The sequence below is a fragment of the Lepus europaeus genome, chromosome 9 (genome assembly GCF_033115175.1).
Source record: "Lepus europaeus isolate LE1 chromosome 9, mLepTim1.pri, whole genome shotgun sequence".
Classification (NCBI taxonomy): domain Eukaryota; kingdom Metazoa; phylum Chordata; class Mammalia; order Lagomorpha; family Leporidae; genus Lepus; species Lepus europaeus.
This window is the reverse complement of record NC_084835.1, coordinates 57891782-57917552: the sequence shown is the minus strand read 5'-3', so window position 1 is coordinate 57917552 and position 25771 is coordinate 57891782. Positions and strand designations below refer to the sequence as shown.

Below are 25771 nucleotides of genomic sequence, written 5' to 3'. Positions count from 1 at the left end.
TCTTGTCTCTCTCCAATAATTAAAATACTTGAAGACAGCTATTATTTCTGCTTCTCCCTTATTTTTTTTTTTTTTTGGACTTTAGCCCAAAATAATTCTTGGTTATTTCCAGATCCTTTGTCATCCTGGGTGCTACCCCCCCCCCCCTTGCCTTTGATAGTGATTCTCATATTCTGCACAATGTTTGGGACATGGGTTGTTCTCACCAAACTCACGCTGAGGTTTGGTCCCTGGCATCATGGTGCTGACAGGCGATGGGGCCTGTAAGAGGTGTTTGGGCCAGGAGGAGGCAGCCCTCGTGCACAGATGAGTGTTTTTCTCACAGGATGTATGAGATATTACAGGAGTTTGGCCTCTTTCCCTCTATTCCACACTGTTTTTCTGCCATGCATGGAGAAGAATGAGGCCCTCACCAGAAACCAAGCAGACACCAGGGCCTTCAGAACAAGGAGTCAAAGCAAACCTCTTTTCTTTATAAGTTACCCCATCTCAGGAATTCTGTTATAGCAACAGAAAATGAACTAAGACACTGCCATCATATCAACTCCTCGTGATTTTAAGTATCCAGCCAGGCCTGGCTCCTTCACTCCATAAACCCATAAACAACAAAGGTCATGGTACAATCAATGAGCCCCACTCCTATAGCTGAGGTTCCCAGACAAAGCTACTGAGTGCACTGGAAAGTATATGAATTTGAGGAGACTTTCCAAAGAAGGTAGTTTCAAGGTGGTGAAGAAAGACAACTTTCTGAAAAATCCAATGGAGAGTAGTAGTCATTCTGTCTATCTTTAAGCCTCAATACAATGTAGGAAAATAAGCATATATTTTCATTTCCATTTCCTTTGCACAAAGAGGTTAAATTATCTGGCCCTCAGAAAAGAGTGAATCAGAGGTATGTGTGAGCCCAAGCCACCTGACCCCTCTTCTCTCTACCATACCACATACCCTCCTGCTCCCACATGGGCCATTTATGAGTCATTGGGTCATATGGAAATATATATTTCTTCTTTTTGAAGATAACTATGATCTAGTATTTGCAAAAGGAGAGAACATCTGATTGCTATTGTCAGTTAAGGCAGCGGCAAGTCCAAAATTTCCAACTCTAGTGGGTTAGAAATCAATGGGACATTTACAGGTCATGGTGGCTTTGTCCTCTGCCTGCATTTATTTGGCTACAACAATTGCAGAAGTTCACATTAATCTTATAACCATCTTAGACAAAAATGGGAAGAAGGTACTTTTTTCTTATTGAGAAGGAGAGAGAGAGAGAGAGAGAGATTCTCATTTGCTGTTTTACTTCCACAGTTGTGCTAGAGCACGCTGATTCTATAAACCCAAAACTCAATGCAGCTCTTGCACATGGGTTCCTGGAACACCATAACTTGAGACATCACCACTGCCTCCTTGGGCACACATTAGCAGGAATCTGGAGTCAGGAACAGAGGCAGGCATCAGAACCTAGACACCGCTTGTGGGAGGCGGGCATCTTAACCAGCATCTTAACCGCTAAACTCAACACCTGCTCCGGAAGAAGGCACTCTGACTGGCTCCTCACCTTTTCCGACTCCCGCCAACACTTGAGGATGAATATGTGAGCATAGATGTCCTCCACGCAGATCCAGCTGGAGAGGCTCAGAGTCGTGTCTGTCCACACCCAGTCCATCACTGCCCTCAGCTCGGTCAGAAACGGGACGAGGCGGAACCTGGCAGGGGCCACATCTTGTTAGAGGGTCATTGGTGAGGTGGCCCCTGTCACCCATCTCACCCTAAAAGTGCCTGCACATACTTATTTTTAACCCTTATGATTTACAATTTTCAAAGTGACCCTAATAGTGTAATCAAACTTAGAATACAACTGCTTTTCATGACAAGTCCAATGTACAGAAAAACGTATTTCACTCCTTTTTTATTCCTTGATGGTCTTCACCAACTAGATTCTCCTTTTAAATAAATTTGAAGGTGAGTCCCTTTATTTCACATTTACAGGATAAGCATCCCTAATCCAAAAATCTAAAATCTGAAATGTGCCCAAATCCCGAACTCTCTGAGCCCTGATGTGACAGATTTCAGAGCATTTAGATTTTGAATTTTTGTTGTTGTTGAAGGCTATTCAACTAATAAAATTCATGTAAAATTTTAAAACCCAAATAACTCTGAAACCTTAAATACTTCTGGTTGCAAGTATGTCTGATAAAGGATACTCAACCTGTATTTGTTTATGTTCTGAGAGTCTGTTGGCCATAGGGCTATCAGATTACTGCAGCTTTGCTGTTGGGTGAGCTATACCCAGTAAGTAAAAGATGAGAGTAATTTGGAGAAGTCAGAAGGAGCAGGAGCCATCATTAAGAGCTAAGGCAAGAGGCCCCAGAGCTGGTAGACTTGTTGGATTCCCAAAGCTAACAGCCTTGGGCTTCATCTTGAATATTGCAAATGGGTTGTTCCAGGTTCTTCTGGGGTCTGAGGAATGTTCCTTACTTCTTGACTGACACAGAACTTCTCCAAGGCTGGGAAACCTGGATTCATCCAAGGCCTTTAGAGCAGACTGGGTCGCTGTTCAGAATCTGTGGAATGAACACTAATCCTACCCCTAGAGGACACTGCAGGCCACAACATAGGCCAGCCCTGAATAGAACAGTCCTCAACACAAGGTGGTTCCCAGCATCTCAGTGTAGTGTGACTAGGTCGCCAGTCCCAGATCTGGAGCTGTGTAGGAGCTCGCCTTGCCTTGAACAGCCAGCCCCTGCCCTCCATGCCTGGTAGAACTTCCAAGAGAGCACAGAGGAGATGCTATTGCTAAGACCATCACCAATATGCATTGTGTGAGTAGCTAACGGGCCACCAGGAATAAGCAAGTCGTGTGGCACAAATGTTGGTCACAGGAGGAAGAAAGGCCACCTTCAATAGATTCACTTAGTAAACGTGAAAGCTTTGAAAGGTATTTTGGAATAGTCTAGACCCCAAGCATCCTGTTCTGGTGTGCCCAGAAGTGTATTCAGACTTAAAGGTCAAGTAGCCCAACTTTACAGCCACCAAAAGTATTATCACAGTCTTCATGCTGGTTGCTGACAAAGCAAATGAAACCATGTGAATGGTCCCACAACACCATCCTGGCAGAGAATGGGGCAATTACTCATGGAGCGCCTTGTTTGTCCTTTGGCCAGCCCTGTAAAGGGTTACAGGCCGATCTGCATTGCTGCCTTCCTCCTGTCCCTGTTCCTTTCCAAGAGGAAACCAAATGCCTTGCAATGGCCATTGGTCCCTTCACAAGTGCCTGTGATGAGTGCAGTGTCCTTACCCCTGAAACAGGAAGAGGTTGACGTAGTTGTAGCTCTTGGTAAGGAAGTTCCCGAGGACGCGCGTGGGGTAGCCACAGCGGATCTGGTAGGCAGACAATCCGAAGTAGACACACTTCACAAAGTACCAAAGCTGGGCAACCAGGTTCTGGCTGAATTTCCTACATTGTGAGAGCACAGAAAGTGAAGGAATGGAATCCTATTCCCATTCAAAAAGACACCAGTTTACGATTTAAAAAATAAATAAATCCTCAAATTCTCTTTTGGTGTATGAAGTCACTAAGGAATACAAATGCAGTAGGTGGATAAGAATATCTCATACTTACAAAAAATCCTGCGCATAGTGCCTCAGCACGTGTTATACAGTTGTTTAGGCCATAATTTAATTAAATTACTTTGCAGTGATTTTAATAGTAAAGTATTAAGGTATTTATTTTTTTTACTTAGTTATTAGTACATTTGTTATTAAACTTGTCTCACAACATAGATGAGGTAGCTACCCTAGTTCACATTAAAGCTCATGAAAGAAAAAAACAAAATGTATATTTTTATTGAATTCTGAGAAGTGGGACCCCAAGGTTTTTAGTATACATCTAAAGAACAAACTTTTGCAAAAATCTGGATTTGGTTTCAATTCTGTTTGCAAACTATGGGGTTTGTTCCTCAAGACATCAGAATTTGTATTAGAAAAATTTCCTTAGCTCTGAAAAATCATGCTGGCACCATCCAACCTTTCTTTTTCAATAACGCCCTCCACTGTAAAGATGGCAGTCTTTTCTGCAGATAAATAATGAGTGAAGAGACTCTGAGTGTTTTGTAGTTCCTGAGTGCTAACAAAAGCCTGAGCAAAAATTTAGTGGAACTGAATTGGGAAAAAAATTTAAAATTCATTTTCAAAGACTAGTGAGCTATTGGATCATTTTGAACTTCCACACACGTAGCATTCTTCGAGTCTTAAATATGATAATATACCTTTTAAAAAAGAAATAAAAAATAAGACTGTTGGCTTGGTGTGACTTTAGTGCAATCCTCCATGACCTTAATATTAGAGTACTATCTCTCTAAATGTTTTTATACAAGCAGCATATAAGACTCTTTGTATCTTGTAATCTGGATTTGTCAGTAATTTTAATTTTTGCTCTTTAATCTCACTCAACCCAACCCCCAGCGCACTTGAACCAGCTGCAATGCTTGCATCAGCAGCGGCATCATGGCACATGATGGTTCTGTCTGCTGTCCTCACTGCATGTTTTCTTTTCTTTCCTTTTTTTTTTTAAATTTTTTGACAGGCAGAGTGGACAGTGAGAGAGAGACAGAGAGAAAGGTCTTCCTTTTGCCGTTGGTTCACCCTCCAATGGCTGCTGCGGTAGGCGCGGTGCAGCCAGCGCACCACGCTGATCGGATGGCAGGAGCCAGGTACTTCTCCTGGTCTCCCATGGGGTGCAGGGCCCAAGCACTTGGGCCATCCTCCACTGCACTCCCTGGCCACAGCAGAGAGCTGGCCTGGAAGAGGGGCAACCGGGACAGGATCGGTGCCCCAACCGGGACTAGAACCCGGTGTACCGGCGCCGCAAGGCAGAGGATTAGCCTAGTGAGCCACAGCGCCGGCCTTCTTCTTTTTTTTTTTTTTTTTTTTTTTTTAATAGATAGAGTTAGACAGTGAGAGAGAGAGACAGAAAGGTCTTCCCTCCATTGGTTCAGACCCAAATGGCCTCTATGGCAGGAGCTGCACCAATCCAAAGCCAGGAGCCATGTGCTTCCTCCTGGTCTCCCATGTGGGAGCAGGGGCCCAAGCACTTGGGCATCCTCCACTGCCCTCCTGGGCCACAGCAGAGAGCTGGACTGGAAGAGGAGCAGCCAGGACCAGAACCCAGCACCTATATGGGATGCTGCCACCGCAGCAGAGGATTAACCAAGTGAGTCACGGCACCGGCCCCTCACTGCGTGTTTTCTAAGCCCTCGCCATCACATTTAACTCTCACAACTCTCCCATAAGGCAGACACTACTATCATCTGTCCCCCAAGATGCCTCCATAGTTTCTTTGTGTATTGAGGGAGCCCCCGTTTTTTTCATCTATATCCCACCCTTTCAATAATGCCACCATGACATCTTCCAGTTTCTCCCCAGTTCAACTGAGGCATGAATCCAAATAACACAAGGACCTAGATTTGCTGAATATGCTACAAATGCAGCTAACAGCCCTTAACATTGTCTGGAGGAGTTAATTCGCGTTGACTTTAATATTGATTCCAACCTTCATCTTTTCCTACCCATGGCAGTGCTCTGCTGTGATGCTGCCTCCAGCTGGCCGTTGTGTTGTGCAGACACACATAACCCCGTATGACAGATCTGCAGTAACCTGAGCTCCTGCTCCCAGCTTCTCAAGTGCTTACCTCTCAGTCACGCCAGGTAAGATGAAGAACATCCAGAAGTGAATTCCAAACACAAGGATGACCTGGAAGATGACCTTGCCCAATACAGTCTTCCTGAGGTAGAGTGCTCGATCCACCACCATGGTTCCAAACTGAATCAGAACCATCACCAAAAAGGGACCCGGGACCTGGTCCTCCGAGAGGGAAGAGGTGATGTCTGCTGCTGCCGAGTGTTTCTGGGGAAGAGACAACAGGTTCAGGCCCAAGTGAGTGGCATTTCACAGCGGGGAAGGCTGTCACTCCTTGTCAATGGATGTGTGGTGGCCTTGGCCCTCTACCTACCCCAAAGGCCCAAAAGCCAAAGACAATGATGATGAAGTCCACGGTGTCAGCTAGGAACATGAGCACGTAGACATCAGTCACGGCACTGTAGTCTGGGTGGATGAGGTCATAGAAGAATTGTCTGATGGGCACGTATATTTGCAGAGTCCTGCAGAACAAAGACCCCATTATGCCATTGCTCTGCATGCCAGCCAGTTCCTACCTTCCTCTCCAGCCTCAGGACAGGGCCCCCTGAAGGTGGCTCCTGCTCTACAGAGCGCAGATCAGTTGGCTTCCTCTGCTGAGGGCACCACCTCTCTTGCTTGATGCAATGTGATAATAAACCCTGGAAATTAGGTGCTGTGTTTGCAGCCCCGTTCAATCACTCACCCCCAGTGAGACCTTGGACAACTGCACACATTTTAGTTCCCTCTTCTGTAACAGATGCATAGAGCTGGGGTGAATGAGGGAAGGCACAACTCAGACTTGGGGAGCTTGGTCAGAGCATATATGAATTCCAGGGACCTCTGCCTCTGTGTTAGGGTCCTGTGCTTGCCCTGGCTCCTAAGCACGGCCCTAGGCTTTATCCCTACCCTGCTCTGTCCTTTTTCACTGCGTCTTGCTGCCACTGGCTTGTCTGCCTCTGCCCTAGCTTCACTGCACTTGGAACCTGCCTTCAGTTCAAGGCCGTGTTCAGGTGCTGCTGCTGCTCTCCTCATCTCAGCTTCACTAAGAGCCTGTCCTGTGTGTGCTGGGTCCTTACACTGTTCACAGCCTGCAGACCCAGTCCTGCTCATCGTCAGCTGATGCACTGGGTGGGAGGAACTTGCAGAATTTGCTGGGGATGAATGGGTTACATGACATTTATGACACTGGACAAAGTATTTCTCCTTCGTGTGCCTCAGTTGTCCTCTCCAGGGAATAGTGGGCCTCTGGGGCCCTTCTAGCTTTGACCTCTGCCTCCTCTGTCCAGCTGCACTTGGCCATGACATTGCCTGGGCATGTATGCCCTGCACCTGAAGCTCTTGAAATTACTCATTTGATCTGCTTAATAGAAAAAGTGCATGTCGATGCTGTGCACATAAAAATGAGTTGCACTTACCAAAAAATGATTTTTAAAAACAACCCGACACTGGGTCCTTTTATACAAGAAGTCACTTCCCTGATCTTTACCTGTGCTTCTAGCAAAAGAGTGCATACCAGTTCCCCAGCCCTAAAATAAAACACATGATCCAAACGCTTTCTGGTACTCACTTCTTTATGGTAAAGGCTTTCGCTTTGATTAAATGTTCCTGAAGCTTTTCCATGTAGAGTTCCCTTTTGCTTTTTTGCTTAATGCTCAAAACACTGCCTTTTTGGCTACTGTTCCGGGTGCTTGTACTCCCTGGAAATAACAAGAAATACAAAACATCACAGGATGCAATGTGAAAGACCCAGTCTGTTAACATGAATGTCACAAAAGGCTCCAGAGGCTACACATTCAGGGTTGCCTTGAAACTGCTTTGCAGGGTGCATACAAGGGATCCTCCAAAGGTTTATAGAAAATGCATGTTTTGGAAAAACCATGCATCGACTTCAAGGTGTTTTTGCACCAAAACACATTTTTCATCTTTTTAATTTCATTTCCACAAACTTTTGCGAGTACTCTCATATACACGATGCCTTTAAGAAAGATCCCTGGGCAAATTGGAACCTGTCCTCTACACTCGTTTCCATGGACCTGTGGGGTTTGGCGCCTCATGATGGCTCTTCCCCTGGTGGTTTTGTAATCTTTGTCCCTGGAAGAATTCACTGGAGGAACCGTTTCGTGTTATGCACTGGTTGTACATTTTCCAGATGGGGCCCATGACCCATGCCTTTTTCCGTAACTTAGTTTCTGTAACTGTAAAACTAGTATGGTATGTTCTGCCAATGTCTGCCTCAAAAGCAGATTCTGAAGATGAATCCACACCAAGTGTCTGGAAAGCTTCAAGCAACGAAGCTGCAAATACAAAAGCCCAGTTGCTCCCGGAGTGACAGCTGCACGGCATAGCTACTCTCTCTTCATTCTTACTGCTTGGTAAGGAGGAGAAATGTTTACCCAGCTCAACAAACAACTAGAGAGTCTGATTAAAAGTTCCCATTGATTACATCTAGTGAAGGACATTGGTTTAAAATGTAATAATTTTGAAGATTTATTTATTTTCTTGAGAGGCAGTGTTAGAGAAAGGGAGAGATTGTCAATCCACTGGTTCACTCCCCAAATGGCCAATAGAGCTAGCCAATCCAAAGCCAGGAGCCTCTTCTGGGTCTCCCACGTGGGTACAGGGGCCTGGGCACTTGGGCCATCTTCCACTGCTTTCCCAGGCCACAAGCAGAGAGCTGGATCTGAACTGGAGCGGCCGGGACACGAACTGGCGCCCATGTGGGATGCTGGCACTGCAGGCAGAGGCCCAACCCGCTACACCACAGAGCCAGACCCTTTATTGCTCATTATTAAGACGGGGCTGTTTGGGTCCAATGCTTTGGCAGAGCAGGTAAAGCCGTTGCCTGCATTGCCAGCATCCTATATGGACACCAGTTCGAGTCCCGGCTGCTCCACTTCCAATCCAGCTCTCTGCTATGGCCTGAGAGGGCAGTGGAGGATGCCCAAGTCCTGGGCCCCTGCACCCATGAGGGAGACCTGGAGGAAGCTCTTGGCTCCTGGCTTCAGACTGGACCATCTCCAACTGTAGTGGCCATCTGGGGAGTGAACCAGCGGATGGAAGACTTCTTTCTCCCTCTGCCTCTCTGTAACTTTGCCTTTCAAATAAATAAATAAATCTAAAAAAAAATGTAATACTAGTTGTGATTTATAGCACTGTGGGCACACACTTGACTGAATTTTTGCATATGACTTACAAATTATCATGTACTCGATGCAGGGTACCAGACAGGATGCTGGACACTTTTCACAGTTATCTGAAATCCTCATCTTGGGGAGGAATCAAGTGTTTTGAGCAATGAAGTCACATAAATGTGGCAGCATTGAAACTCAGGACTGACTGTTTCAAAGCCCGTTCTTTTCACATCACAGTGTCTGTCCTTTGATTACATCCAATAACCCCCGCACCCCCCGCCCCCAGACCCAACAGCATCACCGAAGCAAGAGTTGGTGCATTATTCCAGCCTAGGGTTAGCACGTGACTGATACCTCTTCTGGACCTGTTTGAAGAAAAGCTGGATGTTGGGGAGATCTGGGAGCTGCCGCCAGACCGCTTCCTGCGTACGGCCATCTGCTGCTCGGGGAAGGTCACGTGCACTGACTCCACCGAGGCAGCCAGGTTGATGGACTTCAGTGAGTCGCAGGAGCCCCTTCGGCCGTGACCAAGGGAGAGCTCATCGTCGGACTCGTCCTTGTCGGTGCCACTTTCAACAATGTCATCTTCATCCCAGAGGCCATGGCACTGAGAAGGCAGGGAGAGGGACAGGTGAGGTTGCCAATTCGGGAAGGGCGGTAGGTACCACTAACCCAACGAGCTGACCCTCAACTTGAGAAAACCCAGGGAGAGGCCTGGAAGGAGGAGGCTTATCAGGTAGGATTTTGTGAGGTCCTAGTAGCATGGAAACATGCAGGTGTTGATGACAAGAGTTTGGCTAATTGAGAGGGAGACGGATCATGTTTGGCCATGGAGTAAAAGTGAGATGCTAATCATTGGACTTGTTTCTTGGGCAAAAGCACTTTCCAGAACACATCTGTGTGTGCCCACAGCCAGCATGTGTGTGCAGCCTCACCCTGAAGCACCCACTGGCGGACTTAGTCTCGCCACTCCATGTTCACAAGCGCCCTCACTTGGAAAATCACACAGTCCCCTCCCAGCTTGCAGAGCGAGAGATGACATTCCGCTCATTGAGGGCTGACCTAGAAACAAAGCTGCCAGGATTCTGCTCTGAACGTGTTGGCCCACGCGTGAGACACAGCTTCAGGTGCCTTCTGCAGTGTCTGGTTTTTGCTTTCAGGAAATGAAGGAAAGGGGTGGTAGAGAGAGGAGGAATGAGGACAGACTTTGAGGACAACTAACTGGGGTGTACAGAGCGAGATGCAGCCAGGGCTGCACATGTTCCCAGGAGAGCTGGCTCCTGCTGGTGAGGTGCTCCCTGAGCCCACTGCCTCTGACCCATGCTTCACAGGGTCACAGGAACTCCAGGCCACTTTGCCGAAAGCCACTGGATCAAAAGTCAACTCAGAGAATGACCAATTCACCAAAAGACAAAGGCATCCAACTGAAGACTATTCTCAAATATTTCTTTATAAATATAATTTTTAAAGATATGAGGTACTTCAAAAAGTCTGTGGAGGAATGGGATTAAATGATAGCTTAATTTTGCTGTAAAATAATTTTGAAATCCTAGCACAGGCTTTTCATAATATATATCTCCATGAACTTTTTGAAGATCTGTGTATTCAATGAGTACATTCTTATCAATAAGAAACATTTTGGTTTTTCATAATGGGATTTTTTAAGTTTCTACAGATTTATTTCAAATCACTTTAAAAATTGTTTTCTCCTTTTTCAACGTAGATCCTTTCATCATTACTTTTTTGGCAGCATTTTTTCTTAAATTCGTTCTTTCTAATTATTTTTAAAGATATTTTATTTATTTGAAAGGTAGAGAGAGAGAGAGAGAGAGAGAGAGCCTAGTCTATCAACTGATTCATTCCCCAAACAGCCACAACATCTGGGGCTGGGCCAGTCTGAAGCCAGGAGCCTGGAACTCCATCTGGATCTCCCATGTGAGTGTAGGATGCACCTATGCACTTGGGCCATATTCCTCTGCTTTCCCAAGTGCACTAGCAGGTAGCTGGATTACAGTGAAGCACTTGATATCCAAATTGGTACTCATATAGAGGCCAGCATTGTAACCAGCTTTACCGTAATACCAGCTCCTGTTATAATTATTTATAAAATTCACAGCAATTTATATGAACTAAAAGAGTTGGACACACTTCTGAAATTTCTGCATAGTTTTGAATGTTTGGTTTTCTAAGTAGCATCACAAAGATCTAATTTTTCAACAACTGTTGAGTGGTGTCATCTTATGAAAAGTTCTATCATCCCAGAAAGCATGTTTCATATCGTTAGTCAAGCTTTCAGCACAATACTGGTATTTCAAGTCTCTTATATAGTCATCATTTTCTGGGATACAAAATTTTCAAAAAAGAAACAGAATAAACACAATGATTTGAAACACCAAATTTTGTTTACTATATTCTTTAAATAGAAAAATATGGCTGTTGAACTATTTGAATGTTGATGAAAAATAGTAAAAATGCCTGAAGATTTATGAAAATTGTAATAACATGCAAAGGACTGCAAAAACTGCAGGAGAATTCTGAAACAGCCCCATGGTGCAATGCTGGAATGCAAAGCATTAACTCTGAAAATGAAAATTTCAAAACAAAGTTGACACATTCACTAATGTATTCATACCAAGAATCAGTAACTTGCATACACTCAATTAATTAACATGTTCACCACGGCACAGGAACTGGAAAGTTTAGGCAAATTGAACTCTGGCTACCTTACTTCTTTAGATGATGCAGCTTTGCAGACCTACCATATGCCAATGACCCAAGTGAGGCTCCTTCAGATGAGCTTTGGGACCTGGGTACTTTGCAAAGTAGTGGAAGACAGAGTGAGAATCTTCACCAGGGTGCATTTCCACTAGGTCAGGACAAAAGGTAAAAGCACTAACTCCTACCAAGCCTTGTTCTAGAAAGGATCCCAGGACTGGTAATGACACTACTTGATAAAAATAAAACTTAAGATATTTTATAAAAGCAGACACGGTCACAGTAAGAGGAGGAAAGAAGGTGGTAACAATAGGTATACTAACACATAAAGTGCATGCTATGCAGTAACATCTGTTTCTTAGTAGTGGATGGTGCATTTAGAAACTTCACAATGGACGAGAAGACAAGAGCCACATGGCTGCTCAGCAAAGGGAGCAGAGTTAGCGAATCGAGACAGGACAGAGATCCTCCTGGGACAGCAAAGTCAAGGACTTCTTCAACAGCAAGCAACCAGAAGCACAGCCCTGGGCTCCACCACCTACTCAATATTTAGTCCCTCATTGAATGCTAATGGTTTCACGGCAGGAAGCTGCCCTCCAAAATCAATTCCACTAGGCAAAGGTGGGCAGAAGGTGGGTGGAGACAAGAGGTCCAGTGACCCATCCCAAACTAGCTCTCTGATGTCCAGCTCAAACTACAGGCAGAGGCTAGTGTATCAAGGCAGTAAGCCATTGCATGTCAGCATGTCACCACTCACGGAGTAGTTTCTATGTATTCCACCAAGGTGGAACTATGGGACACTTTCTCCCAGATTTATTACAAGTTCAATTACTGAGCACCCCAAGTGTTGGAGAAAATGCTCACTAAATGAATATAACTCAAAAAAAAGGAAAGCATAGAAGTAGACCTTGCCCACCCCCCCCACCCCCCGCCCACTACCATTCCTAATGGGTGAGTGCCCCAAGAGTGACACAGGGGTGAGCAGTGTAAGTGGAACCTGGGTAAGGTGCAGTACCTTCAATATCGAGCGGTGGAAGAACAGAGCCAGGAGCTGAATGAGGTCGTAAAGAACGTAACCTTCCTTCTTTTCCACTCCTATGATATTTGGGGGGTGGTACGGTTTATCTTTGTTCAATTCCACGTTCTTATTCCAGGGAAAGAACCCAAACTGGAAGAAATACTTGACTACAATTGCCACCTACATATGAATGACAGAAATAAAAAAATTCATTTTCAGCAATGAGTTATAGAGGAGACAATGTTATAAAAAATAAGAAAAATACTCATTTTGCAAATGTGCCATTAGGAATGTACACAATCATGTAGAGTAGTAGCATTGTCACCCTCCAGACCGCTAACTTTAGAGTAAGAGCAGCAAATCACTGTTGCAAGTGTCTTTGTTGTAGGTGCAAGCAGAGTGGAGCCAATCAGACCACTCAGGTCACTATTCGTGTGGTTGGTCACTTTCTCCATTGCCTAGGAATTGACTCCCATACTGATTTAATCAGATCACAGGATTTGATTGGATTACTGATTTAAATAACTCACAGAATTATTCAGATGTGGAAATATGGTACTTAGGACAAGCTTGTTCAGAAGTGTATTTACATTTTATTATTTTTTAATGTTCATTTATTTGTTTTCATGTATTTGTATTGCTGTACACTGAATACTTTTGAGATGACTTCCTATGTAATTTTGCTTTAATTTTACTGTTGAATTACTAATAAATCTATAAAATGTCTCAGCTTTCATGAGTACTGTCTTTTAAGAAGCAGCTCCAGTGCTGTCAACTGTGAAAGATTTTGCTTCTGAGCACAGGGAAGAAAATCAGCCTTCTCCACTCACCCATGAATGCAAGGTCAGGGTGGCCCAAAGCACAAAGTCTAATGAGCCTCCCTTTTATTCTCATTGTGATTTTCATGGAACTGTATGATCTCTATATTTAATAGGGCAGGAGAAGAAAGCATGTATGTATGTTTGGGCAAATTATCTGGTGCTCTCACATGAGCAGGGAACGGCTGACAATGTACCCTCTTGGCCACTCAGATTTGCACCTGGCTGCTTATGTTACATTGTGATGTGTGGACATTGACTTTTGGGTTTGAAAATGGAACCTATGTACACTGCATCAAACTTTATTCAAAGTGCCGACTGTATCATTTAATGCCCTGTCCATGTACTGAACACCCGGTGGTACCAGGCACTCTGCAAAAGCGGCTGGTGTTGTAGGTCAGAGAATCAGGCTTCAAAAGCCTCATCAACTCTTATGAGCTGGGTAACTCTGAGATCATTATTGAATCGTGCAGAAGCTGTTTTCTTATCTGTTTAAGGAGAATAACCTAAACACCTGTCCTGGGTGAGGTAAGAAGCATGGAAGGACAGATACGGCAATAACTTGCCTATCTCAGAATGCCCACAGTACAAGAACCTGCTGGGGTTGGGGCAGGTGCAATTGCAGATAGGACTCAGGGCTGCAGTCCCAGGCCTACCTCAGTGTAGACAATGGCCATCATCCAGAAGCGCCGGCTGGGTCTGGGCACAGACAGCATGGCCCAGAGGAAGATCAGAATGGGGAGCAGGAGGGTGATCATGGAGGCAGAGACCATGTGGTTGAGGATGATCACAAAGTAGCACACCATCTCGGAGCGTGCCACCAGCGTGTTGTACATGGCATAAAAGAGCAGCAGGAACCGGGGCTGGCCCACGTAGAACTTCTCCGACTCTTCAAGCTCATCATCGTGGAACATCCTGGCAAGACAAATACTATGATGAGACATGGGTCTTTGGTTTCTCCAAATTACTGATTTCCACTTAGCATGGTCCTTCCTGCTTTAGCACACAAGTCAGGAGGCCGATGGAAATGGCTGTATGTTGGAGTACCAGGGTTTGAGTCTTGATTCCACCCCCTGATTCCAGCTAACTCACACTCTGAGAAGCAGCAGGTGATGGTTCAAGTCCTTGGATCCCTGTTACCCATGTGGGAAACCTGGATTAAGTTCCCAGCTCCTACTTCAGCTTGGCCCAACTCCAGATATTGTGGGCATTTGGACAGTGAACCACCACATGGGAACTCTGTCTCTCTGCCTCTCAGCTAACTAAATATTTTTTAAAAATTTGAAAGAACTTTTAAACAAAAAATTTACATCCTGTGAAAAAATTATGCATGGATATCAAGATTCTTTTGTACCTAAAGACATTTATCTCCTGATTCCATTCCCCATGACCTTGCTGAAGTCCCCTGGCTGCGGGGCCACAGCGGTGGCTTTGACTCTTGGACTGGACTCACTTGTTCAGCAGCAGCTCGCTGGCGGTCAGCTCGTGGGTCAGGGCGGGGAGGATGCTGGACTCCAGCTTGTCGGTGCGGCTGTCGTCGGGGCTCACCACCATGTGGTTCTTGGCCCCGGAGTCGTCCTGTGAGCCGAAGGACAGGTGGTCGAAGCTCACGGCCTTGCTGTAGGAGGGCGGGGCCTCCACATCCCCGTCCTCCGTGCTGAACTGCGGCAGCTCCTCCTCCGGCGTGAGGCTGGAGTCCTCAGCCCCCACGGGGAACTCCTCTTCCTCCTCCCTCTCTTCCTCTGCCTCCTCTACTTCCTCCTCCTCCGCCTCCTCCTCCTCCTCCTCCTCGGCCTCAGCATCCCCGGGCTGGGGTGCTGCTCCCAGCACCTCCTCCTCCTGCTCAGCCTCCACCTCCTCGATGGTTTCCGTCGTTCCCTGGCGTGAGTACAGCATGGTGCACTGCGTGGGCTCGCTGTAGGGACAAAGGGACGGGCACAATGCCCTTGGCTCAGTACCCACTCCCCTCGCGACCTCTCCAAATTCCCAAGAGATGGCGTCAGAGCTCCTGAGTAAACACATCCAAGCCCGCGAGGAAAGACAATACCCCATCTTTCCTGCCGCCCATCTGCTGTGTATCTACTCTGCTTTGCAGCAATTGCAAGGCTACCTTTCCGAGGCAAAAGCCCATCACAGGACTGGCCAGGCACAAAGCCCGCCTGTACACACAGGTGTTCCTAACAGTAGGCAGAAGACACAGCCGTGAGTTCCGGGGTTGATTTCCAAGTCAACACACACCCAGCATCACATACCTACCGTTCAAGCTGTTTTCAAGAAGAGCCACGTGGAAAGGGAAGGCCAGGCCCGTCTCCTTCTGTAGGGTTCCACTCTCAGTCCTACACAAGGGACCTAGCCATTGCCTCCAGCAATAATTACGTTTTGGATAAGCTAACCAAGTGGAAGCCTTAAAAAAAAGTCACCTTTCTTTGACATTTGCTTTCCCTCCCAGCTGTCTCCTTCTCTGCCTCTTTCTTGCTGATGTGTGTCCACCTGAGTGAATGTCCAGCATCCCTCCAGCCCCCAGCCATTTTTCACTGGTGATCTTAACCATGGCAGCGCCCACCCTTTGCTCTTTTCCCAGGTGAAGACTTCGTCACTCTTATCATCACTCCCTACATTGGGCATCCTGTTCTCTTTTCTTGTATCTTTCCTCTCCTTGTATTCCTTTGTTATCCAACCTTCCTTGTCAGGTGCACGACCGAAAGGCTGGAAATGGGAACAGAGCAGCCACATCTCTTTATGATTGTCTACCCAAGACACATCCAGCCTTTGAAAGGGAGAGTAGGGAGGACTAAGGGGAGAGTGTTGAGAACCGGGAAGATGCAGGTGTATCCTGGGTTAGCAACTGAGATAAGTCCTATTTTCTGAATGGTCCAAGTGAGCAGCTGGGTTCCATAAACACTAAGATCCTCAGCTGTGCATATTTGATCCTGTTTTCTTGTGATAGATGCCAGTGTAGACATCTCAGTGAGTGACAGATGGGTGAGCCTCTAAGAGCCCTTCCTGGCACCCTGGGTGTGAGGGACAGATTTGTGCAAGCCCTTGATGCCCACGCAGGTGTTTAACATCTCCAAGGCTTTGGCCCTAAGTGTGCATATCATGTAGAAGGCTCTACGAGTCTAAGGCCAAGCTGGATTTTTGTTAACACTTATCTCAATCATATGGCCTCTTAGGAAAGCCATGAAATTAACCCATCAGGTGGAAATTTTCTAAGCATTGGAGTCAGCCCCACACCCAGTGTAAGCTCCAAGATGAAGATAACAGACTAAGCATGGTCCCTGTGGCTTGGGATCGTGCCTGGCCCTGAGGGGCTGGGGGACCCTGCAGGACTCAACAGAGTGGGACGGCAGAGCCAGCATGAGGACATCTCACACAGCAGGGTAGTCTCACTGGTGCCAGGCCCCACCACACTGCGGCACAGCATCAAGATACACATGGGGTTGCCAACACTCCTCTGATCTGCCTCTACGCAGATCAGAGTGACAGTTGTTTGGGATTCGGTCATTTTCATGTCAGGATAAACACAGCTGCTGCCCCTGCTGACCACTCTGAGTTCAGAAACAGTTTTGTGGATTTTATACAAATGTTTTCATTTCCCAATGAGGATTGTTTTATGGTGGGATTTAATGAGGAGACGTAAGCCCAAAGTATCTTCTTCCAAATGAGCTAAGTGGGAGTCTACAGCGTGAGACTCTGTTGCATAGTGATATTCTTTTCAACAGTAAATGGTCAGATACGTTTTGATTTTTATGTCGGTTTAGATCATAACATGTGGGCGATTTGTTCTGTATTAACTGAAAATGACTACACACGGCAGATTTTCAGTTTCTTGATTGCATGTCATTTTGGGTAAAATCATGAATCAAAGTTTTCTACCTTTCCTGATAGATTTTCCACTATGAGGGTTGCCCACTACAGTTCCACATCATGCAAGAAACATGCGTTATGTCTTGGAAAAAGAGAAAACGTGAAATATTTTAAAAATGGAGGAGACTGTCAATCACAAGGCTTTTTAAGAAACTTCTAACAGACAAAAATTAAGGAGCAGTTCATTTCATACAGTGCTATCCTGGGAACAAGTATATTTCAGAAAAGGCATTGGGTATGTTTTTGTTAGTCATGCAAATTCGTAAAATAAAAATGAAAAAAAAATGACATACATCCAAAAAACTTAGATTGGCAATGACACACCAAACGGAGAAGATGAGAAAAGTAGGAAACAAAGCATGCACAAGTTAAGCACCTTGACGCTAAACTGCCACTGTCAGCAGATGAAGAGGACACATCCATGCTGAACATTTTACGGAGCCTAGGCCGTGCGCGCTCACTTGTTTTGGGAACCGTGTCTGGTCCATCTAAATCATCAAGGGTAGACTGCCTTGAGAACAGCATGGTTGCTTCAGTGTAGCAGCTAGCAGCGCAAACAGTTACAGAAACACAGTGTTAAAACGCCAGTGGTACATCACGTCACACACGGGTCGACTGACCGACACACTGCCATGCAGCAAATCACACACAACATCAACACCGCCAACAACGACCACCACTGCAGCGGGGCTCCAGGACAGGGGAGGACCTGTTTGGCGGGACAATAAAACACAAGAGCACTGGAGTTTAAAAGAATATATTGGCTAGCGGTCAACGATCAAATGGCACTCTCTGGATGGGACAGGAAAATAGAATCATGAGAAAAATCCCTTTAGTTCTCTCACAAAGCAGAACTGATATAATAACCTTGCAAAAGCATTTTGTTAATTATTAAAGAAAACATGCTTTGCTTGGAATAGCCATTCTGAGTTCATTGAGAGCATTTATGAACCCGATGGCTTATGCAGAAATAATTGCTTATGTAAAATTTATATAAAAGATGTTAATCTTTTTTTTTTTTCCAACACCGTCTCCAAAATCAGAGAGGGAAGCTCAGGAATAGTACAATACACTGAATTTTCCACCCCATTTTCTGAGTGATATTCAGTTAAGCCAAATTAAATGCCTTGCATGTAGAAGAGATGCTGGTTTGATATGCTTTGGATATAAACCAACATCAAAAAATAACATAAAATGTTACAAAGAAAATAAGAAAGGAATTCTAGCAATGCCAGCTTCATTTTGTCTGTTAACTTTTCATTTTGATTGGTTTCCATTCTGGGTTTAGGTGTTGGTGGATGTCAGTAGGGGGAGAAACCACTGGTTAAGCTCCTCACCTCCTGCTACCCAATGGAGTGGCAGTCATGGAGAGAAGGATGGCAGGTTCTGGCTGAGATGATGCTCCCAGCACCTTGTAGGTGAAGTGCTTTGAATGACAGCCACCCCCTCTCCTTTGGGAATGCCTCTCTGAAGATAATGATTAAGCCAATTTGTTATCTACGGGAAATGTAGATGCTACCTGATTCTGTAAGGTAGCCAGTAGGAAAATGTTTGCCATTGTAAATCTGGACTTGAAGGAAATTGTGGCCATTCCACTACCAAAACTCACTGGTTAGGTTCCCACCCTGACCTCATCTACTGTATGTCTAGAGGTGAAACATCTGGGATGCGGAGGCTGGCGCAAGATCTGGTGTCCTCGCGAGGGAGGATCCTCTTGTGACTCACCAGACCCTCAGACCCTTCTTGGTGGAGCAGGTGCATCCATAAGCAGAGACTTTTCTAGGGAAGACTGCTGTCTTTCCAGCAGTCAGTATGGCTTCCTGGATGTCCAGTGTAGACTGATTACTATTTGGAGATCTGAAGATTCCTCAAATAGAGACACTGGGAGTGCGACTCAGCCATTAAGAAGGAAAGTCTGTCAAACCCTATGTGTAATTAATGGACTCTGTGGTTGGAAACAAAGTCCAACTACATCAAAAGTGAATTTTAACAACTTTGGCTTTCTAGTAAATTTATTTGTTGACTGACCATTTATATTTTGGAAGACATTTTGGCAATCTTTGCAAAAATGTAACCCATGAATTTTTAATCTTGAATATGATTTCACATTTGTGATCTTGGGTCAGATTTAAAGGCAATTACTTGATTTCATCTTATCCAGTTTTTCTTCATTCTCTTTCTTTCTTCTCAGTTATGATTTCTATTATTGAGGTAATTTCTTAATTAGATGTTTTGTAACATTATGCAGTTAAAAGATACTATTATAAAAATTGTGTATGTTTATTTAATGGGAATTTATTTTGAATTTTCTTTCTCATATTCTTTGATGCATTTGATTTGGTCAGCAGCTGGATAGGAAGCAGCTTTCAAGTATGATATTCAGGTGTCTGGGAAACTCTTGGAATTTTATGGAGTGAGCCTGTATTTATATGTGGTTTTCCTCTTTGGGAGTAGAACACAGCTCGACAGAACTGTAATCCAATACTGTTAGTTTCACACAGGTGACTGAAGAAAAATCACCATCCTTCACTTGCCAAGCTTAGGGACCCAAGTGAAAAAAAAAAATCTGGATTATGAAACAAGGTAAGAAAGGTGGTTTAAAAAAAAGACACTTGAAAAAATACTATACATTACATTTTAATTCAGCATATTTTCTTGAAGAAAAGATGCAAAGGTGTAGTAATCAAATTATATGCTACGCAGGTACATGATTATATTTTTCACTATCTGAGAAAAACAATTCCAGTTGAACACGAACACAGCTTTCAGTTAAGTAAACCAGAGGTGTCTGCAATCTTTTATTATGAGATTCTTGAAAAATCAAAATGTTGTTTGGATTGGACTCAGTTCTTATTCAGTATAAGGGGTCTTCAAAAAGAGCATGGAAATGTGTATTATTAAAAAAAGATAAATAGATCCTAAAAAATTTGCATCCAAATAAACATATTTTAATTTTTCCATAAACTTTGTGAAGTCATAAATGCAGCACTGTCCAAAACTTAGGGCAGTGGAACTTTGTAAATATCATGCAAAAATGAATGACTGATTCCTCGAATAAATGGAACATCTTCTGGGAAATATATCTGCAGGGAATCTCAGCATTTCCCGCATCCAACCATTCCTGGGCTGTTTGAGAAACGGCTACTGGGTCATGAAAAGATTCTAAAGTGGGTGGAGCTGGAAATGTCTAGATTCCCCAGTTCACCTTCATCCATCCCTGGACCTAGGAAGCAGCATTAGTCAGCATTGCAAGGGCCCGCCACACCTTGCCTCCCTCACCACCCTGCTTCACACACACATACACACTTTCACACACCTGTTCATGCTGCTTCCACTTATCATTAGGGGAGGAGCTACCAGGAGATAAATTGGAACACTGAAGATTTAGGAAGAATGAGGGTAGAAACATATCTTAAGTTTTAGTATTAAAATGAAGTCAGGTTTAATATAATGACCTATAGAGACAGTTGTTGCAACAAGAACAAATTTAAGAAGGTTGGTTGCTTTCAACTGGCACTTATTATGATTTGCTGAAAATTGAAGTCCCTTTTCGTCTTAATGGAATTTGTCCCAGGCAGACACAGTGAGGCTCTGCTGACACCACCATTCAGAGGAGAGCCTACTGAGTGTTCCCTTTGTAACTTTGAATATTACTCACAGTTGCAGGAAGTCAGAACTGAAATGTGCACATGCTTGTGTAGAAAGAGTTTTATTACACTGACACATTTTTCTAATAATCTAGGAATTTTTCTAGGAATTAGAACCACTTTAACAGAATCTCAATTGGGAAATAAACATTTTGACCTTGAAACCCTGATGGGATTTCTGTCCTAAATGTTTCTTCTCATAAAAAAATAATAATTGAAATATTTGTGTCTTTGGACTTATAAATAAGCAAAGATTAATCCCAAATTGAAGGCAACATGTAATCTCTTCTATGGATGCATTCTGTTCTGTTATCCCTCTAAGACTCAATATCAATTTTGTGAGGACAAGAAGGGATATATCCATGAATGGTTTCATTTGTACAAATTGTACACTTACATCAATATATTCATGAAATGTATTTTAAATAAAAATAAGACTTTATTATACACACTGTTTTAAAATTTTAGGTTTTACTAATAGGAAACTAATACCTTTTCATACCAATAAATGTGGATCTGCATCAATAGATAATGATTGAGCAGAAAAAAGAACAGACACAATTAGAGATGCACAAATACAGCAAAATGTTGCAATTCAGCAACAGTTAAAAATAGCTCTTCAACGTAAAGCTTTTTTAAAAAAAAACTCACCTATCCCTATTACTAACATTGTCATTTCAATTTTGTCAACTATTTTGGGTTTGCTATTTATAAAATGGTCTCAGTTCCTTTCCCTATTGTACCTAGAAAGATATTCAATGCAGAATTTGTGAAGGACAAATCTTCCCCCAGCCATCAGAGGCTTGCTCCCTATAGAAAGTGTGACTCCTATACCAACAAGCAGGAGGCAGCCAATCCCCACTGCTCAGCTACTACAGCAGGTGTTTTAGGAGGCAATGATCTTACCTCAAAAGATTCTTCCCAGGCTTAAAACCTTTAGGGGACAAATCCAATTCTTATGTGTGTGTTATGGAACCGAGCCCAGGTTCTGGTTTAGAACAGCTGCTTTTTAACATGCTTAATGGGAGAAAAATACATGCATGTCCTTAGTGGTACAATGTTTGCCCCATGAAGATGGCTGCAAGGTGTAGTTCATTCAGTCTAGCAAATTGCCTTGACAATGTAAATTTTCTGCCTAGACAGGGACTTCTGCTTTACTTAGAAGCTAGCTCTGAACAGCTGGCAGCAGATGCCTGTAATAGTATGGTGCAAAGAATCTAGAGGCTTTTCTGGACTACACAATGAATCAGCCTTGGGTACAGGAAAAAGCAATGAGAGATACAGTTCAATGGAGGTTTAGAGCTTGGGTATCTGAGTTGAATCATGTGGTTTTGGATCCTGGGTTTGCTTTAATTAACTTCCTACCTGTGTGATGTTGGGTAAGTTTCTTATGCCCTGTGTAATTGGATTTTGTCAGTAGGGATGGCAACAAGATGTAATCCATGTATAGTGCTTACTGGAGGACCAAGGCAAATGCTCCAAGCATGGTCTCTACTCATTCAGGTATGTCACCTGCCTATCCTTTTGTGAAATGAGGCACACGATGCTAAAACTCAGAGGTGACAGATGCTCACAGATCATTTCGGGAGTCTTTACTGTGCTCTTTAAAGTGGCAGTTCTGCAAGGAAAAGACCAAGGGTGGCAGTGGAAGGTGGAAGACCTAATACAGCAGATATTCTGCAGAGCAGCTAATTTTGAAAGGCACCAGAGATGCAGCCCTCAACACGAACAGTAACCTGGGGACTGGGGAGGATCATTCTTCCTGGCCACCAGGTTGGAAATCTCTTTATCCTTCTTGCAAAGGATAGGGGAATTTCTAAAAGTTTATTGTTGATATCAGGTGTTATGGGACTCCATCCAGGCCAGGACAATATTCCTGTGCTCTGTTGGAGAATGCCTGCAGATGCTGGGGACCATGCACGTTTTTAGTTAACCCTCACCTCATACATTCATTAGATACGTCCATCTCATTCACCTTTTTCCAAAGCAAACCCACTGTTTGGAAAGGGCAATACCTGGAGATACTGTCATGTGAATCTAAGCTATCCATCCTGTGCGCTGGCTGTGCCCCTGCGGCAGCTCCAGGACGTTGGTCAATGGTATCCAGTCCCGACTCTCTGGAAAGGTTCATAATGTGGTTCTGATAGTACATGTGGATGCTCTCCCGTGTCGGAACATTGCCCTGAGGAGAAGGGGACATTGACACAGTTATTGTGGGAGCCCTAACCTGCACAGGCCTTGGTACCTCTTGTAGAGATGACTCTGTTCTCATGCACTAAAGCCAACTAATCAAACTGGAGATGGATGTTGACTCATCGGATGCAATGGTAGTCAACATTTCTAGGTAAGTCTAGACAAGAAATCCCCTTCTTATATGTAGATAATTTTGCTAAATGATAGTAATCTCCCAGAAATGACCTCCAAATTGAGTATTAGTTAAAATGCTTGGGACCAGAAGTATTTCAGATTGTGAATTTTTTTTTTTTGAATTTTGGAATGTTTGCATATGCATCATGAGATATCTTGGGGACAAGAAGTAAATCTAAACAAGAAATTCATTTATGTCTCATAAACACCCTGGACACACAGGCTGAAGATAATTGTATACAATGTTTCTAGTGCATCTATATTTGGACTTCAACCTGTCTCATGAGAATTTTCCACTTGTGTTTCACATCAGCACTCATATTGTGGAGCATTTTAGAGCTCAGATATTCATATGAGGGATGTTCAACCTGTATTATTTTAAGAGATCATCTATAAGTCACAGATGACCATATTTTTGTTGCTCTTCATATATTCTAATTAAGTTTCAGGTCAAATTTCCTTTACAGAGCATGATAGGGCTTTTAAGCCTGCAAACTCTGGTGAGGGGAGAGCACGGAATGCATGAACCAGTTATCATTCCCCAGATGGGGTGTGTGTGTGTCTGTGTGTGTTTAGCGTTTTTATTATTTTAATTCTGAGTGTGGAACAGCTTTAAATATATAGAAAAGACAAATAATTAGGGCAACAACTACCCAGAAAGAAAACATTTTGTGTGATCCTCCTTAGAGTTTTAAATACTGACTTTGTTTTACTTTTTAAAATTCATATAAAGGGAACAAATTTCATATGTAGTTTTAAGAGCACAATGATACCTTTCCTCCTTCCCTCCCTCCCTCATTGTCACCTTCCCTCTGCCTTGTTTTCTTACTTTTCTTTTAATTTTCACAATGACATACTTTCACTTTACTTTGTAAGCACAAGATTAACCCTCCACCAAATGAAGACTTGAAAAAGTAGTAAGTAGAAAAAACTACTGTTCCTCAAGAGTATAGACAAGGGCTATACACAATAATCAAATCTCAAAATGTCAATTTTGCTCATATATTGCATTTTTTTGTTCTCTGTACCACAAATCAGGGAAAACGTATTATATTTGTCTTTTGGGGACTGGCTTATTTCACTAAGCATAGATGTCCATCAACTGATGACCAGATAAAGAAATTTTGGTATATACACATGATTGAATACTATTCAGCAGTAATACATTAAAAAAAAAGAATGAGATCCTGTCTTTTGCAACAAAATGCATCAACCAGCTATTGACTTTTAAAGTCCTTTTAGTGTGGGAGGAAGAAAAAAGAACTACACCATCAAAAATGTTACCTTCTTAATTTCCCTGGTCAGCATGCATCTCTCAATTCTCAAAACTGTGGATATGTCAATGTGCTCTCTGGAGATGGAGTTCAGCCACGTAGTGAAACTGTCCACGGTCGCCAGAAACAGCACCCAGGTGAACTTCAAGATGTTAAATATCCTTTTGATGATGTTGTCTAGGAGGAAGGGGGACAATGTGATTCTGAATGAACATGACTTCAGAAACAGTGTGGCTTTCATGTGGAGCAGCGATGTTTTGCCAAAGCCAGGCTGTGTGCTTTGCTCTGAGCTCCCAGTGAGAGGTGGGGCACCTGACCCTCTGCAGGACATGGGGGACAGCTGCCATGCAGGGGCTCACCACTCATGCAGTGGCAGAATCCACACCAGACAAAGACAGAATTAGTCATCTTTGGTCAACATATCATTCAGTATGGTTCCACCTCCAGGGAGTCCCTTAGTATCCATGGGAAATGGATTCCAGCATACCCTGCAGATAGCAAAATCCAAAGATGCTCAAGCCCTCAATATGAAACAGTGTGGTATTTGCATATAATCTATGCACACCTTCTCACTGACTGGAAATCACCCATAGACTCCTTATAACACCTAATGCAATGTAAAGGTTATACTGATAGTTGTCATACTGTGTTGTTTAGGGAATAATGACCAAAATAAAGATATGTAATGTTTACACAGTATATTTTTTCAAATATTTTTGATTCATGGTTGATTCAGTCCATGGACGCAGAACCCACAGATGAGCACGGCTGACTTCAATATGTCTCATTAAAAAGTAGAGGCTGTGTTAAAGATGGATTCATTATTGACATAGGGATACAAACAGCCTGTATTCAGCTTGCTGGGTCCTTCAGTGATTCCCTATCAGTCTCTTCTACCCTTAAGTAAGGGCTGTTGCTGAACACAGTTCTGTTGATGTAGTCAGACTTTCGTGCCTCCCACGACATTTGCATTTCTGTCAAGTCACCTAAAAGCTATTTTGTGAAAAGTTCAATGCACAAAGAGTATGTCTATAAGGTCTCTAAATTATCACCATCATAACTTTGTAGACTGAGCTGTGCTACCTACAAAATTCTGTACATGGGATCAAACCTTCCACTCCCAGTCAAAAAAACCTTAAGATCCTTGTGATATTAGATCTCTTCTTCAGCTGGAGCTGTGACCTGGGGAGGCTGGGACTCCCAAATACAGAGCCAGCATGACCCACAGCACCCTCAGAGATGTAAACACGAGTTCCTCGA

General features: G+C 43.7%; 1 protein-coding gene across 3 annotated transcripts in view; it reads right to left on the bottom strand.

The window, feature by feature from the left end:
* Window positions 1–25771, bottom strand: part of PIEZO2 (piezo type mechanosensitive ion channel component 2) — a 460107-nt gene that overhangs the window by 16415 nt on the left and 417921 nt on the right. For 2 of the 3 annotated variants that reach the window (XM_062201350.1, XM_062201351.1), the window contains 11 exons: window positions 24522–24688; window positions 22886–23052; window positions 14810–15271; window positions 14013–14271; window positions 12536–12718; window positions 9160–9412; window positions 7242–7371; window positions 6009–6156; window positions 5688–5902; window positions 3296–3454; window positions 1556–1703 (listed from right to left, as the gene is read on the bottom strand). In XM_062201350.1, the coding sequence (XP_062057334.1) occupies window positions 1556–1703; window positions 3296–3454; window positions 5688–5902; window positions 6009–6156; window positions 7242–7371; window positions 9160–9412; window positions 12536–12718; window positions 14013–14271; window positions 14810–15271; window positions 22886–23052; window positions 24522–24688 (2291 nt within the window). Of the gene's footprint in view, window positions 1–1555; window positions 1704–3295; window positions 3455–5687; window positions 5903–6008; window positions 6157–7241; window positions 7372–9159; window positions 9413–12535; window positions 12719–14012; window positions 14272–14809; window positions 15272–17599; window positions 17768–22885; window positions 23053–24521; window positions 24689–25771 lie in introns of all 3 variants that reach the window. The other variant, XM_062201352.1, reaches the window with a different exon arrangement.